Here is a 14,982-nt window from a genome sequence, read left to right as displayed (position 1 = left end):
CAACAGATTGCATTTAGAAGCAGATCTGAGAACAAAGCAGTGCTGTTCTCTTCACTTAAAGTCATTTTGTTTTGGGAAATATTTTTATCAGAGAATATTATTTATGTTAACATCATTGGTTTATTATTGTTGCTTAAAAGTGAAACAAAAAACCAAAAACAAACAAAAAACCAAAAACAAAAAATAAACAAGTATTTGGAAATTTTTTTTCCAGAAAATTTTTAAAGGTTTATTTTTTTAAAGATATTATTTATTTACTTTTTAGACAGTGGGGAAGGGAGGGAGAGAAATGTGGTTGCCTCTCACATGTCCCCTTCCAGGGACCCTGGCCTGTAACCCAGGCATCTGCCCTAGACTGGGAATTGAACCAGTGACCTTTTGGTTCACAGGCCCACACTCAATCCACTAAGCCACACAAGCTAGGGTGGAAATTCTTAATTTTAGTTTCTAATTCAGTAGATATTGATAGATATGTCCCACGTAAACAAATGCTCTTTGGGGTCCTCAAAGACTGACTCTACTGGGGTCCTGGAACAAAAAACTTCGAGTACCACTTATTTAGATTAGTTGTATCATATAATATTAAAGAAAATCTTGATATAGAAGTAAACATCTAAAGCATATTAAAAGATTTAGAAAACGAAATGAAGTGTTTTTATTAATTACTACTAACTATTTTTCTTTTGAATGGTGTGAGCAGGAGACTGGAACCTACCGAACGACCCCTTCAGATCGTGTATGATTACTTATCCAGGCTGGGGTACGACGACCCTGTGCGCATCCAGCAGGAAGCCACGAATCCCGACCTCGGCTGCATGCTTCGATTTTACGGTGGTAAGAGCAGATCAGTGGCTTTGTGAATGTGTTAACTGCTTTTCAGTTCATCATTTATGCCTCGTCTTTAGCTTCTAGAAGCATTTAATCAAAATCTGTTGTTAAGCCAATGAACTGTTAAACAGTAAAAACAATGGGGTAGTGGTTAATGGAAGACTTTGTAAGTATTAGCCAAAAATATCTTCTGTATTTTTACTCTTTTTGTTTTAATGTTTTGCTGACTTACTAGAATTATTTTTTTTTACCTTTGCCAGAATTTCGATCAAATTATGCTTTAATATCAATTAAATTTTCAAATTCCTTTTAAAGCCCATGAACTTCTGGATAGTTTAAGAATGTTGAGAAGTAAGTGGTCATTATTATTGTATGACTTAATGTTTGATAGATTCACCTGTCAAATGTGTATATTGTATTAAGTGGGCTTTGAATTTAGGATTTTTTACTTTTTCTTGGTACATTTCTCCCCTTCCAACATTTTTTACCTGATCACTTCAATAATAAAGTTAGGTTTATTAAAATCAGGTGTTTTCAGAATATTACTTTTCAGATATATATAGTCCACTAATACTACTATTGAGAACCATTTATTGACTGCTTACTGTGTGCTTTTATGCTTCAGAATTACCTAATTTAGACATTAACTCCACTGATGTGATAGGAACCATTAGTTGTTGTACAGATGAGAAAACTGAGGCAGAAGTGAAAAAACTTGTTCAAAGTCATACAATTAGTGACAGAACCACTTAACACCTGATATTTTTTAATTAATATGCCCCAATTATCAAACAGTTGAACTAATAAGTAAACTATTCAGTCATATGTATTTAGGCATAACCATTGACTAAGATTCTTTACTTTGAATACGTCTTGCCATTTCCTTCTAGCTTGTAGTTTCTTTTAAAAAATGAGCTAATAGTCTTTTTTTTTAATTAATTTATTTTTTTGAATTGATTATGCTGTTACAGTTGTTCTATTCCCCCTTTCATTCCCCTCCACCCTGCCCCCCCAACCCCACCATTACCCCCCTTTAGTTTATGTCCATGTGTCTCAAGTCCTTTAGGTTCTATATTTCCCATACTATTCTTGCCCCCCCATCTATTTTCTATCTACTGTCTATGCTACTTGTTTTCTGTACCTTCTCCCCCCATCTCCTCCTCCCACTCCCCTGTTGCTAACCCTCCTTGAGATCTTCATTTCTATGTTTCCACTCCTGATCTAGCTGTCCTTTTAGTTTGCTTTCGTTTTAGGTGTGGTTGTTAATAACTGTGAGTTTGTTGTCCTTTCACTGTTCATGTTTCTTTAACTTCTTATTCTTCAATAAGTCCCTTTAACATTTCATATAATAAGGGCTTGGTGATGATGAACTCCTTGAATTTGGTCTTATCTGAGAAGCACCTTATCTGTCCTTCCGTTCTAAATGAAAGTTTTGCTGGGTAGAGCAATCTTGGTTGTAGGTCTTTAGATTTCATGACTTGGAATATTTCTTTCCAGCCCCTTCTTGCCTGTAAGGTCTCTTTTGAGAAATCTGCTGACAGCCTGATGGGGACTCCTTTGTAGGTGACTGTCCCCTTAGCTCTTGCTGCTTCCAGGATTCTCTCCTTCATTTTAATTTTGGCTAATGTAATTATGATATGCCTTGGTGTGTTTCTTCTTGAGTCCAACTTTTTGGTACTCTCTGGGCTTCTTGGATTTCTTGGAAGTCTATTTCCTTTGCCAGATTGGGGAAATTTTCTTTTATTATTTGTTCAAATAGTTTTTCCACTGGTGGTTGTGTCTTTCCCCCTTCTGGTACCCCTATAATTCGGATATTGGAGCGTTTAAAGATGTCCTGGAGGTTCCTAAGACTCTCCTCATTTCTTTGAATTCTTGCTCCTTGACTCTTTTCTGTTTGGCCATTATTTGGTTTCTTCTGGTCCACTCCATTGATTTGAGTCCCAGTTTCCTTTTCAACTCTATGGGTTTCCTGTGGAATTCCATTCATTTCCCTTAATTTAGCCTTCATATGTTTCTCTAATTTGTGGCTATAATCCACCAGATCTGTGAGGAAGCTGATGACCAGTGTTTTAAACTGTGCGTCTGAGAGTTTTGCTATTTCTTCGTCACTTAGATTTATCTCTGGGGCTTTGAGTTCTCCCTGCGACATTTTTGGTCTGTTCTGGCCCTTTAAGTGGGAGAAGCGGCGCCTTGGAGTCCCAGGTTGCTGGGTTGTGACGCTGTATGTGGGGGCGTGGTCAGAGCGGGGAAATGGCGGCGCCCTCTATTGTCGCCGCGGCCGCTGTCTATCGTCACCGTGGCCGCCGTCTATCGTCACCGTGGCCTCCGTCTATCGCCGGTCCAACCGCTCACTCCCTCACTCACGCGCAATTAGGCAACCACAGTCAACACGCTGCACCGCCTCCCCACTGTCTCCTCTGCAGTCGCTCCCCCGGTGGGTTGCTCGGTCACTCACTAGGTCCAATCCTGGGTTTGGAACCCGTGCCACTGGATTCGCGTGTCTGGATTCCGCGCCCGGGTCCGACCGAGCCCTCCTTTGTAACTCCTCACCCGACGCCAGTTTCGCGCCCCTTACCGGTCGGGCTGAAGAATTTGTTGTTAGCGGACTTCCGAAAAGTTCAGTTTTCTGTGTTCTGGTTGTGTTTTCTGATGCTAATATTTAGTTGTCCCTAAACTTGGTTGTGTGAGGAGGTACGGCACATCCACCTAAACCTCCATCTTGGCGGAAGTGAGCTAACAGTCTTATGAGAATTCCTTTTTAGGAAATTAACTGCTTTTCTCCCGCTGCTTTTAAGTTTCCCCCTTTATCTTTAACCTTTAGCATTTTAATTACGATGTGTCTCCATGTGGTCCTCTTTGGGTCCATCTTGTTTGGGACTTTGTACTCCTGGACTTGTGTGTCTATTTCCTTCACCAGATTAGGGAAGTTTTCTTATTTTTTCAAATAGGTTTCCATTTTCTTGCTCTTTCTGTTTTTCTTCTGGTACTCCTATAATGTGAATGTTAGAACATTTGAAGTTGTTCCAGAGGCTCCTTACACTATCCTTGTTTTTTTTTTGTATTCTTTTTTCTTCTTGCTGTACTAATTGCATGGCTTTTTCTTCCTTATGTTCCAACTCATTGGTTTGATTCTTGGCTTCATCCACTGAAGCTGTTGATTCTCTGTAAATTGTTCTTTTTTCAATTAGTGTATCCTTCATTTCAACCTGTGTCTTTTTTATGCTGTTGAAGTACCCACAGAGTTCCTTGAGCATCCTTATAACCAGTGGTTTGAACTCTATATCTGATAGAGTGCTTATCTCCATTTTGTTTAGTTCCTTTTCTGCACTTTTGATCTGTTTTTTCATTTTGGCCATATTCTTTGTCTCCTCATTTTGGCAGCCTCCCTGTGTTTGTTTCTTGTATTAGGTAGAGCTTCTTTGACTCTATGCCTAATGTAGTAGGTGCCCTATAGGGTCCAGTGGCACAGCTTCCCCATCTCCCAAGCTGTGTACTTGAGTTGCACCCCCTGTGTGGGCTGAGTACTTCCTCCTCTTACAGATGAGTCTTGATTGCCATCAGCAGGTCGGTGGGAGGGATTTACCCAGTCCAGGAAGCTGGGGGACTGGCTGTGACCCCTGGCTGGCAACCACTTCCTTCCATGGCTTGTGAGGGACATTGGGTGGTGCTACAATGTGGCCTGTAACTGTCCACTGGGTGTGCATGCTTTGGGGTTTCCCGGGTGGTACAGGCCAAGGTCAGGCCAAGGTCAGCCTCTGCCTGTGTTCTGTCTGGGGCCCTTTGGCTGAGATATACAGCAATTTGCAATGGCTGCTGCTAGTGCTGATCTGGGAGCCTACTCATTGAGAGTTAAGGGTGGGGCGGGGTGGGGGGGAGTGGGATGGGGCTCAGCTGGTGCTTGTTTGAGAGGATTTAGGAAGGACTGAGGCCTGCAAATAGCCCAGCCCTCTGTATGGAAAAGCCACTGTTACCCCCTGGGGTGGGCTCCTCTTAATTCGAATTCAGAGGACCCTTAGGTAATCATCAGGGTGAGATTTACTGTGTGAGCCAGGGTGATGGAGACCCAGATATCGTGCTGCGGCTGTGTGTGGACAAGGTCTCAGAAAAGGTGTAATGACCTGCTGTCGCAGTTCTGCCTGTGAGGAAGCTGTCCCCCAGCTCTCACCCTGATGTCTGCCACTGCACTTCCTCCCTGGGTGTCGCTGGTGCCCTTCAGGGTGCTGCCCCAGTGCTGGAGCCTGAGGGAGTTAGTCTGAGTACGTCCACACGTGTCTTCATACACTCGATACAACTCTTAGGAGATGTCACATACCAGTGTTATTAAATGCACTTCACAAAAGATTTTATTTATTATTCTTATCAATAGTATTTTATAACATGTTGTTCCTTAGAAGTTGGTTTTGTTTTCATTAATTTTTCTCCTTTGCTAGTTCATGAAAGGAGAATAGCTAGATTGAAGTTAAAGCTGAGGAAAATCTTTTAAGACGGAGGCACACAACCCATCTACTACTAAAACTTTTTTAAAATATATTTTATTGATTATGCCATTACAGTTGTCCCATTTCCCCCCCTTCATTCCCCTCTACCCTGCACATTCCTCCACCACCATTCCCCCCTTCAGTTCACATCCATGTGTCACTAGTTGTTTAGTTTCTACATTTCCCACACTACTCTTGCCCTCCCTGTCTATGCTACTTATTCTCTGCACCTTCTCCCCCTTCTCCTCCTCCTCCTCCCACTCCCCTGTTGCTAACCCTCCATGTGATCTTCATTTCTGTGGTTCTTCTCGTGATCTAGCTGCCCCTTAGTTTGCTTTTGTTTTAGTTTGCTGTCCTTTCACTGTTCATCTTTTTTATCTTCTTTTTCTTAGGTAAGTCCCTTTAACATTTCATGTAATAAGGGCTTGGTGATGATAAACTCCTTGAACTTGACTTTATCTGAGAAGCACTTTATCTGCCCTTCCATTATAAATGAAAGCTTTGCTGGATAGAGCAATCTTGGTTGTAGGTCTTTGGATTTCATGACTGGGAATACTTCTTTCCAGCCCCTTCTTGCCTGAGTTTCTTTTGAGAAATCAGCTGACAGTCTTATGGATGCTCCTTTGTAGGTAACTCTGCTTTCCTCCTGCAGCTTTTAAGGTTATCTTTAACCTTTAGCCTTTTAAGTCTTGGTGTGGTCCTCTTTGGGTCCACCTTGTTTGGACCTCCCTCTGCTTCCTGGACTTGTATGTCTGTTTCCTTTGCCAAATGAGGGGAGGTTTCATTCATTTTTTTTTTTAATTTTTTTTGAAAGATTTTATTTATTTATCTTTAGAGAGGAAGGGAAGGACAGAGGGAGAGAAACATCAATGTGTGGTTGCCTCTCGTGAGTCCCCGCAACCCAGGCATGTGCCCTGACTGGGAATCGAACTGTGATCGTGTGATTCACAGGCCCGCGCTCAATCCACTGAGCTATGCCAGCCAGGGCTCTTTCATTATTTTTTCAAATAAGTTTTCAATTTCTTGCTCTTCCTTTTCTCCTTCTGACATCCCTATGATTCAGATATTGGCACGTTTGGAGGTGTCCCAGAGTTTTCTTATTCTATCCTGGTTTTTGTGAATTGTTTTTTTCCTCTCTCTGTTCTCTGGTTGAATGTTTCTTTCTTCCTTATGTTCCAAATCATTGATTTGAATCCCAGCTTCCTTCCCTTCATGGTTGGTTCCATCGCAGATTTTTCTTTATTTCACTTAGTGTGACCTTCATTTCTTCCTTTATGTTGTTGTCATACTAAATGAGTTCTTTGAGCATCCTGATCACCAGTGTTTTGAACTCTGTATCCAGTAGGTTGGCTGTCTCTGTTCTGTTTAGTTCTTTTTTCTGGGGTTTGGCTCTGTTGTTTCATTTGAGCCATATTTCTTTGTCACCTCAATTTGGCAGCCTCCCTTTCTTTGTTTTTATGTATTAGGTAGATTTGCTTTGACTCTTTGTAAAAGGCATCTATACATTATGTGGGGTGGAGCCTTAGGTAATTGCCAGGGTGGGACAACTCACTTTACCACTTTGTGGCTCTGTATGAGGGGATGTGGTGGAGGGGAGGCTCAGAGGGAGGGACTTTATTGCTGCCTGGCTTCTGGGGTTTTGCCTGGCACTTGCCTTATTCCTAGTTACTTCACCCACTCCTTGTATGCAACTGGCACCTGCTCAGCTGTTGCCCTGGTGCCAAGTGCCAGAGTGGGTGGGTTTGTGTGCATTTTAAGACCATGTAGGCCCTTTAAGTGGAGCTACCTGAAATTCTGGTAGTTTCCTCCATGCTCCAACCCCCACTGGTTTTTATAGCCAGAAGTTATGGGGCTTTATCTTCCCAACACTGGATCCCTGGGCCGTGCGGTCTGGTCTGGTCCTGGTATCGCCTGCTTCCAAGATATCCCTCCCAATTTTTATCCATCACAAGTGACTGTGGGACCCCCCTTGCCAGTTCTGCTACCTCCTCTCTGCGCCACATCAGGCCTTTTCTCACCATTCCCTGTGTCTCCGCCCCGCCTGCCCTCTGGATGAATGTGGCTTCTTTAAGTCCTTGGTTGTTGGACTTCCATACAGTTTGATTTTCTTACAGTTCTCGGTATTATTTGTTTTGAGATTTAGTTGTAATTCCTTTCTGTGGTGGCACAGGAGGCAGTTTGTGTCCACCTATGCCCCCATCTTGACTGGAAGGCTATTATTATCCATTACAGCCTTTTGATTCTCAGTTCCTTTTGATGCTCAGGTTGTCTGATCTTCGCTACTGGGAGTTCTTTTCACTTGGTCTCTGTGTCCCTCCCATAGGACTCCAGTAGTCTTTGACAGCATTCTGGGTTTTCCATCAAGTTCTTGCACAACAAAATGTACTAAGCTGTTCTTTTTATTGTCTGACTCAGAGTAGGAATAGAACATTTTTTAAGGACTCATGGTTCATTTTAATGAAAAATGATATTTAGATATATTTTGTTATGGGCAGTGGAGGTACTCATTGCTACAGGACTACCCTTGATTCTCTTTTTAGAAAATTTTTTTTCAATTATAAAAGCTATTCATTTTCTTTTTTTAAATTTAAGTTACTTTATTGTTGTTCAATTATAGTTGTCCGTATTTTCTCCACCCCTCCCCAACCTCCCTCCCTCCTTTGCTTCCACCCTCCCCCTTGGTTTTGTCCATGTGTCCTTTAGTAGTTCCTGAAAACCCTTCTTACCACTGTCCCCTCCCCTCACCCCTCTGGCTATTGTTAGATTGTTCTTAATTTCAGTGACTCTGGTTATATTTTGTTTGTGTTTTTGTTTTGTTGATTATGTTCCAGTTAAAGGTGAGATCATATGGTATTTGTCCCTCATCACCTGGCTTATTTTACTTGATATTCATTTTCTTTAAAGAACATTTTAAAGTATAGATACATAAGGATACATAAGGATAATTTTTCACTTAGAATTTTTGTTTTTGAACCTGGAAAGCCAGTTTCTATTAGAACTATTAGATAGATATTTCAAATTATTATTAGAACTTCCTCATCTTTTTTTTAAATCACTTTTAGAGGATCTAACTACATCCAGAGACTTGAGGCATTCTGGATGTTTATAAACCTTCAAAATTAATAATAAAACGGCATGTTTATCAGAGGGATCACTTTGTAAATTATATAAATGTCTAACCATTACGCTGTACACCTGGAAGCTAATATAAAGTAATGTTGAAAGTGAACTATAATTGAAAAATAAAGTATTAAAGACCTTATTTCTAAAATATTTAAACTGAATTTAATGAATTCAGATATATTGAATTCAATTAAAAATTACAGAATTGAATGTTCCTTTCTGAGAGTGGTGGTTTAGATAGACTTAGGAGTTTTCACAGTAATAAAACATACAAAGAAATAGAGCCAAGAAAAAAAGAGACTCAAAGAATTATACATCGGTTGATTTAACATCTGTTTCATGTAAACTTTAAAAGAGACTGTTAAGCAATTTGGAAGCATGATAATCTATAACAAAGTCCCCACTTTTATATAATTTAGTAGGACTTTGTAGTAAATGATGCTGTTAACCAGATTGGGGAATATAAAAGCAATGTCAGGTTTGGGGAAAGTAATGAGATTAAAAAACAGCTTCATTGAGATTTAACTCAAATATCATAGAATTCACCCCTTAAAAGCACATAATTCAGTGCTTTTTAGTATATTCAGAGAGTTGTAAAACCACCACCACTATTTAATTTTAGAATGCTTTCATCACTGTAAAAATGAGGCCTTTTGCCCATTAGCCGTCCTTCCCCTCCCCACTCTCACAGCCCCCCAGGAACCACAAATCTATTTTGTATTTTATAGCTTCACTTACTGTGGCTGGCTTCTTTTACTTAGCATAACATTTTCTAGGTTCGTCCATGTTGTAGCATGTACCAGTACTTCATATCTTTTTTTGATCATACAATATTCCTTTGTATGAATGTACCACATTTTCTTTATGCATTCATTCATCAGTTGATGGACATTTGGGTTGTTCCTAGTTTGGGGCTGTTTTGAATGCTACTGTGAAGATTTGTGTACAAGTTTTGGTGTGGACATAAATGTCCAGTTCTCTTGTAGGAGTGGAATTGCTGGGTCATATGCTGACCCTGTTTAACCTCTCAAGGAAATGTCAGACTGTTTTCCAAGGTAGCTACACAATTTTATAATCCCACAACAATGTATGAGGGTTCCAGTTTCCTTACATTTCCATTAGCACTTTTTAATGTTTGTCGTCTTTTTATTATATTCACCCTAGTGGGTATGAACTCAGCATGGTTTTATTTGCGTTTATCTAATAACTAATGAAGTTGAGCATCTTTTCATGTGCTGGTCGGCCTTTTATATATCTTCTCTGGAGAAATGTCTGTTACTATCCTTTGCTTGTGTTTTAGTTATCTTTTTATTGCTGAATTGTAACACTTCTTTATTTATCTAGATTCAAGTCTCTTACATATATACATGATTTGACAATATTCTCTCCTATTTTATGAGTCATATTTTTACTTTCTTGATATCTGTTAAAGTACAACAGACTGTTGTACTTTGGTATTGTTTATTTTTGGTCAAGTCCACTTTATATTTTCTTTTTTGCCCCTTGCGTGTTTTGTGTTAGTGTCTAAGAAACCATTGCCTCATCTGTAGTCACAGATTTGTTTCTGTGTTTTAAATGACTTGGCCCTGGCTGGTGTGGCTCAGTGGATTGAGCGCCGGCCTGTGAACCAAAGGGTTGCTGGTTTGATTCCCAGTCTGGTACCCTGACTGGGACCAGGTCCACGGTGGGGAGGTGCATGAGAGGCAGCCGCACATTGAAGTCCCCCCCCCTTCTCCTTCCCTTCCCCTGTATCTAAAAATAAATAAATAAAATCTTTTTTTTAAGTTTTGTAGTTTTAGTTCCTACCTTTAGGTCTGTGATCCATTTGAATTAATTTTTGTATATGCCATGAAGTTAGGGATCCAGCTTCATTCTTTTGCACTGGATATTGGATATTCAGTTATCCCAGCACCGTTTGTTGGCAAGATGCTTCTTTCCCCATTGAGTTATCTTGGCACCCTTGTCAGAGTCAGTTGTTCATAAATGTAGGGGTTTACTCGTGAACTCCCAGTTCTATTCCATTGTTTCCTATCTATCCTTATGTCAGGATTGTACTTCATATGCCAGGTGTTTTCTTTATATTAAGTTTTGAAATTGGGGAATGTGAGTCTTCCAATTTTGTTCCTCCTTTTCAAGATTGTTTTGGCGGTTCTGAGTCTATTGCATTTTTATAGGACTTTTTGAATCACTTTGTTGATTTCTAACATCAGGGCAGCTAGAATTTTGATAGGGATGACACTGAATCTGTAGTGCAGTTTGGAAAGTTCTGCCATCTTACCAATATTATCTTCCAGTCTATGAACACGGGATGTCTTTCCATTTATTTAGGTCTTCTTTCATTTCTGTGAACTGTATTTTGTAGTATTCAGTGAAAAAAAATTTGCATTGTCTTCATTTTATTTTTTAAAGCTATCGTAAATGCAGTAGATTTCTTTTTATTAGATTTTTGTATATAAGATAATATAGTAATATTTTATTTATTTATTTTTAGAGAAAAGAAAAAGGAGGGAGAAAGAGAGGGAGAGAAACACTGATGTGTGGGAGAAACATCAGTTGGTTGCTTCTCACATGCCCCCACCCAGGGACCTGACCTGCAGCCCAGGCATGTGCCCTGACCAGGAATGAAATTGACAACCTTTTGGTTCACAGGCCCGCGCTCAGTCCATTGAGCCACACCAGCCAGGGCTGCAGTAACTTTCTTAATTTCACTTTTGAATTGTTTAAAAGTGAATTCACTTTTGAATTCCTAGTGCATAGAAATGCACCATTTAAAAAAACTTATTACCTGAGGATATGCTTATTGATTCTAAAGAGAGAGAGGAAGGGGGTGGGGAGAGAGAGAAACAGAAATATTGATAGAGAGAGAACACATTGCTCCCATGCGCATCCTGACTGGGGATCAAACCTGCAACCTAGGTTTGTGCCCTGACCGGGAATTGAACCTGCAACATTTGGTGCATGGGATGGCGCTTCAACCAACGGAGCCATCTGGCCAGGGCAGAAATACCACTGATTTTAACCAAAACCCTGTATCTTGCAGCCTTGCCAAACTCATTTATTAGTTATAATAGTCATTTTGTGGCTTAAGATTTTCTGTATATAAGAGTATAGCATTTGTGAATAGAGATAGTGTTTATTTCTTTTTTCCAGTCTGATACTGGTTTTGAATTTGTAAATTTGAAGTGAATGGGGATGTTTATTTGACATGTCTAGCCGGTAAATGGATATATAAGATTTGAACTAAGGAAAGACTGGGGCAGGAGGTAGAAATTCGACGGCCATTTATCATCATTGTGCACTTTGGGTGGTGGGAGCCAGATTGAAGGACATTGAATAAATAGGAGGTGAGGTGACAGAGCTAATATAGAAGCACAAATGATAAGAGCCTCAGAAGGGTATACTAAAAGAGTTTCTCCAGTTATGGTTGGTGGGCCGTCTGCATTTAAATGACCCAGGATAATTGTTCAAATTAAGTTTCCCTATGTTCCCTCCCAGACCCTTTGGATTGGACTCTGTTGGTGGGTTTTGGCATTCTGCATTTTAAACTAAGTCAGATAATTTTTGGACTCATAAAAATCGGAGAATCACTGAACTAAGGAAATTCTGCAGTCGAACCTGAGTGGGAATAGGAGAAAACTTGAGTGCTTTTGTAGCTTCGACAGAAACCACAAGAAGGGGCGGGGTTGGCAGAGGGAGGAGAGACCTGAACCAGGCTCCCGAGCAAGGAGGCGTTTCGGGTGGAGATGGAAGGACGGGCCTCAAGTGCAGGGGTACATGGCTCTCCCACGTATCGAGTGTTAATGTGACAGAGTTTAAAAGGTTTGCTGTAACCTAGCAAATTTCCTTATACCTTGTATCTCATGTTAACATTACAGAGTTTGAAAACTTCGAAGTAATCTAGCCAAGTTCCTTATATTACATATGGAAACACATAGTTAAGGCGAAGGGATTCCCAAAGTTCAGTTATGTAAAAATTATGTAATAATATCAAGTACAGCCCAGTTTTCTCAGCTCCCAGTTTATTGCTATTTGCACAATCTTGTATATTGCTGCTTATCTGGTTTTAGAAGTGCTGTAACCAGGAACATCTGTTCTGTCATAATGTGCCATTTTGCTCACTCCGTCTCAGTCATATCAAGGAGATGTTCTTACCTGCACATTTGACTTGTGCCACCATGGTTGGGACAGTGATGGAAGTCTCAGCCAAAGGCTTTTCCTCAAGGCCAGAAAGATGGGATTATGTATAGAACTAGAGTACTCCCCTAGTTACTTATTTCTTCCTTCTAGAATAGACTAATCAAACAGTAGAGGCTGTCATTTATCCCATACTACTTTTACACCTAAACCTATGCTTAGTACTCTATATTCATTATCTTAATTTTTACAAGAACCCCCTGAAGGTAAGTACTCCTATTAATATCCAAACTGTATAAACGAGGGAAGTCAAACTCAGTGAGATTAAGTAGTTCAAGGAAACAAAGCAAGTGGCAGAACCAAGAGTCAAACTCAGGACTGAATGTCTGGCTCCCAAGTCCGTGGTCCTAACCACTCTCCCGTACTGCCTCTCTCCATGTACATGGAGATCTGACTGTTGTTGGTAGAAGAACTGATTAATACTGGCATCCAGAATAAAACCTGGCTCTCTAAGCCAAAATTCACCATACTCCCATTATATAACTCCAGTGATGGATAATGTTTTAGGACTAAGATCTTATTTTGTAATACTTATATGTCTTTGTTGCTTACATCTATAAGCAAGGTCGCTGAATGTTGACATATAATACTTTCTTTTTCCCTTTCAGTGTCCTTATCCTACTTAAATCGTGGCTTCTGAAGTACTGTTTTCTTTTCAGAAAAACCATGCCAGATGGATCATCTGGATCGAATCCTCCTCTCTGGCATCTATAACGTCCGCAAAGGGAAGACCCAGCTGCATAAGTGGGCTGAACGTCTGGTTGTTCTCTGTGGCACCTGCCTCATCGTTTCCTCAGTGAAGGATTGTCAGACTGGGAAGATGCACATTTTGCCTCTGGTTGGGGGAAAGGTAAGACTCAAAGAGAGGAATTATTCTTCGTTTGACCATCTTAATTTTTAAAAAATAGCATATACTTTTTATAGCTTTTCCACATCTTTTAGAAGACACATAACCATTATTAATGATTATATCACAAAATTTGTCTTTTAGAGTTCTTAGGTTTAAATGAAAGAACTTGACTCAGGCTAATTGAAGCATAAAACAGGTTTATTTGCATCACAGACTTTAAGGGAGGTCTGTATCCATGCGCCACGTTCTGCAGAATCCCGTCTTTTGAAGGTACCCCCGTCTCCACTGGCAGGCACTGGCAACACCAAGAGCAGGCAGAGGACGCTCACACTAGAAGCTGTGTTTGGAAACTAGAAGTAGCTGCCATTATCCATCGCCAGTACAGATTCTTTCCAGTGTCTCCTTTTCCCCCATTAAACTAAAATTCAGACCTGGGATGGTCACAAGCCCCCATCCAGCAGCCACGGAGGCAAGTCATGTCTTGCATCTGTGCTAGAGAATTCACCATCATAGGAAATCTGAATTGAAGAGAACCTCCAGACAAAATGACTGAGAATTCATGCTTCAAAACATCCAATCTGATCCAGATACATGGCAACGTAGATAACATACTTGTAATAAAAAGATAAATTTATAAATGTAGCTGGGCTTAGAAATACACAACAGAAGAATAAGTGGTGAGTAGACCTGAATCTGGGGGCCTGCCGGGCTCTGGGTCTGGGAGGTTGCGGCCACCCAGGAATTCAGCTCCTGTGAGTTGTGGACCTAAGAGTGCTCTGCTCACAATGAGGGACCTGGCGCCGTTTTATTGTTTAAAGCCAGGAAGTAAGTTGTCCTCTTTGCTCCTGAAATACAGCAGGAAAATAAACACCACCAACAACCAAAAAACCCCAAAACTGCTATTAACCACTTACTGGAACCAAGGCTTGTTTCTAGCTATGGTCCCAGAGAAGTAAGGGGCCCCTGTCATGATCAGGGCCTTGGAACCAGGAAGCGAACAAACCCCAACTGGCTTGGGGATGGATGTGTGTAATTCCCGTGATGATGGGGCAGGAACCCACCACCAAAAGGGGACCTGGTTCTGGGGCTAAAGAATGGAATGAAGAGAGTAAGTAAAATTTCTCCAAAGGGAGAAAGTGAGTGAGGGCAACGGGCAAAGTTGGGAGTTGGTAGAAAGGAAGGATGAGACAGCAAGAAAGAGAATGAAAAAAAATGAACCTTCCATTCAAGTAATTCTTGTCCAGTCTTTCTCTTCCCTCACCAATACAAGAGAATTTCTTTTTAGGATGGGATGGCAGGGTGACCAAGATCAAAAACTATATCTGTCCAACCTTCCTTGCGGCCAGTGGTGGCTAGTAGATACAAACAAAAGTTTCCAGGTGGGACTTTGGGGAAAGCCCTTGAAAATGGGCAGACAGGGATGGCTTTGCCAACACAGCCCCTCAGCGTTGGAGGTGGACCAGTCCTGTACGCCAGAATGTTTCGGGTTTGATTCCTGGTCGGGATGCG

General features: G+C 40.8%; 1 protein-coding gene across 2 annotated transcripts in view; it reads left to right on the top strand.

Annotated features, from left to right (window-relative positions):
* The window catches only part of PHLPP2 (PH domain and leucine rich repeat protein phosphatase 2), a 68,471-nt gene that overhangs the window by 17,813 nt on the left and 35,676 nt on the right, over positions 1-14,982 (top strand). For both annotated transcript variants that reach the window (XM_037164221.2, XM_037164228.2), the window contains exons 3-4: positions 701-834; positions 13,283-13,473. In XM_037164221.2, coding sequence (XP_037020116.1) covers positions 701-834; positions 13,283-13,473 — 325 coding nt within the window. The remainder of the gene's footprint in view (positions 1-700; positions 835-13,282; positions 13,474-14,982) is intronic.

This window comes from Artibeus jamaicensis, unplaced genomic scaffold (assembly GCF_021234435.1).
Source record: "Artibeus jamaicensis isolate MK-2021 breed Jamaican fruit bat unplaced genomic scaffold, CSHL_Jam_final contig_464, whole genome shotgun sequence".
Classification (NCBI taxonomy): domain Eukaryota; kingdom Metazoa; phylum Chordata; class Mammalia; order Chiroptera; family Phyllostomidae; genus Artibeus; species Artibeus jamaicensis.
Note: the sequence above shows the minus strand (reverse complement) of the source record. Positions and strands in the feature narration are given on the sequence as shown.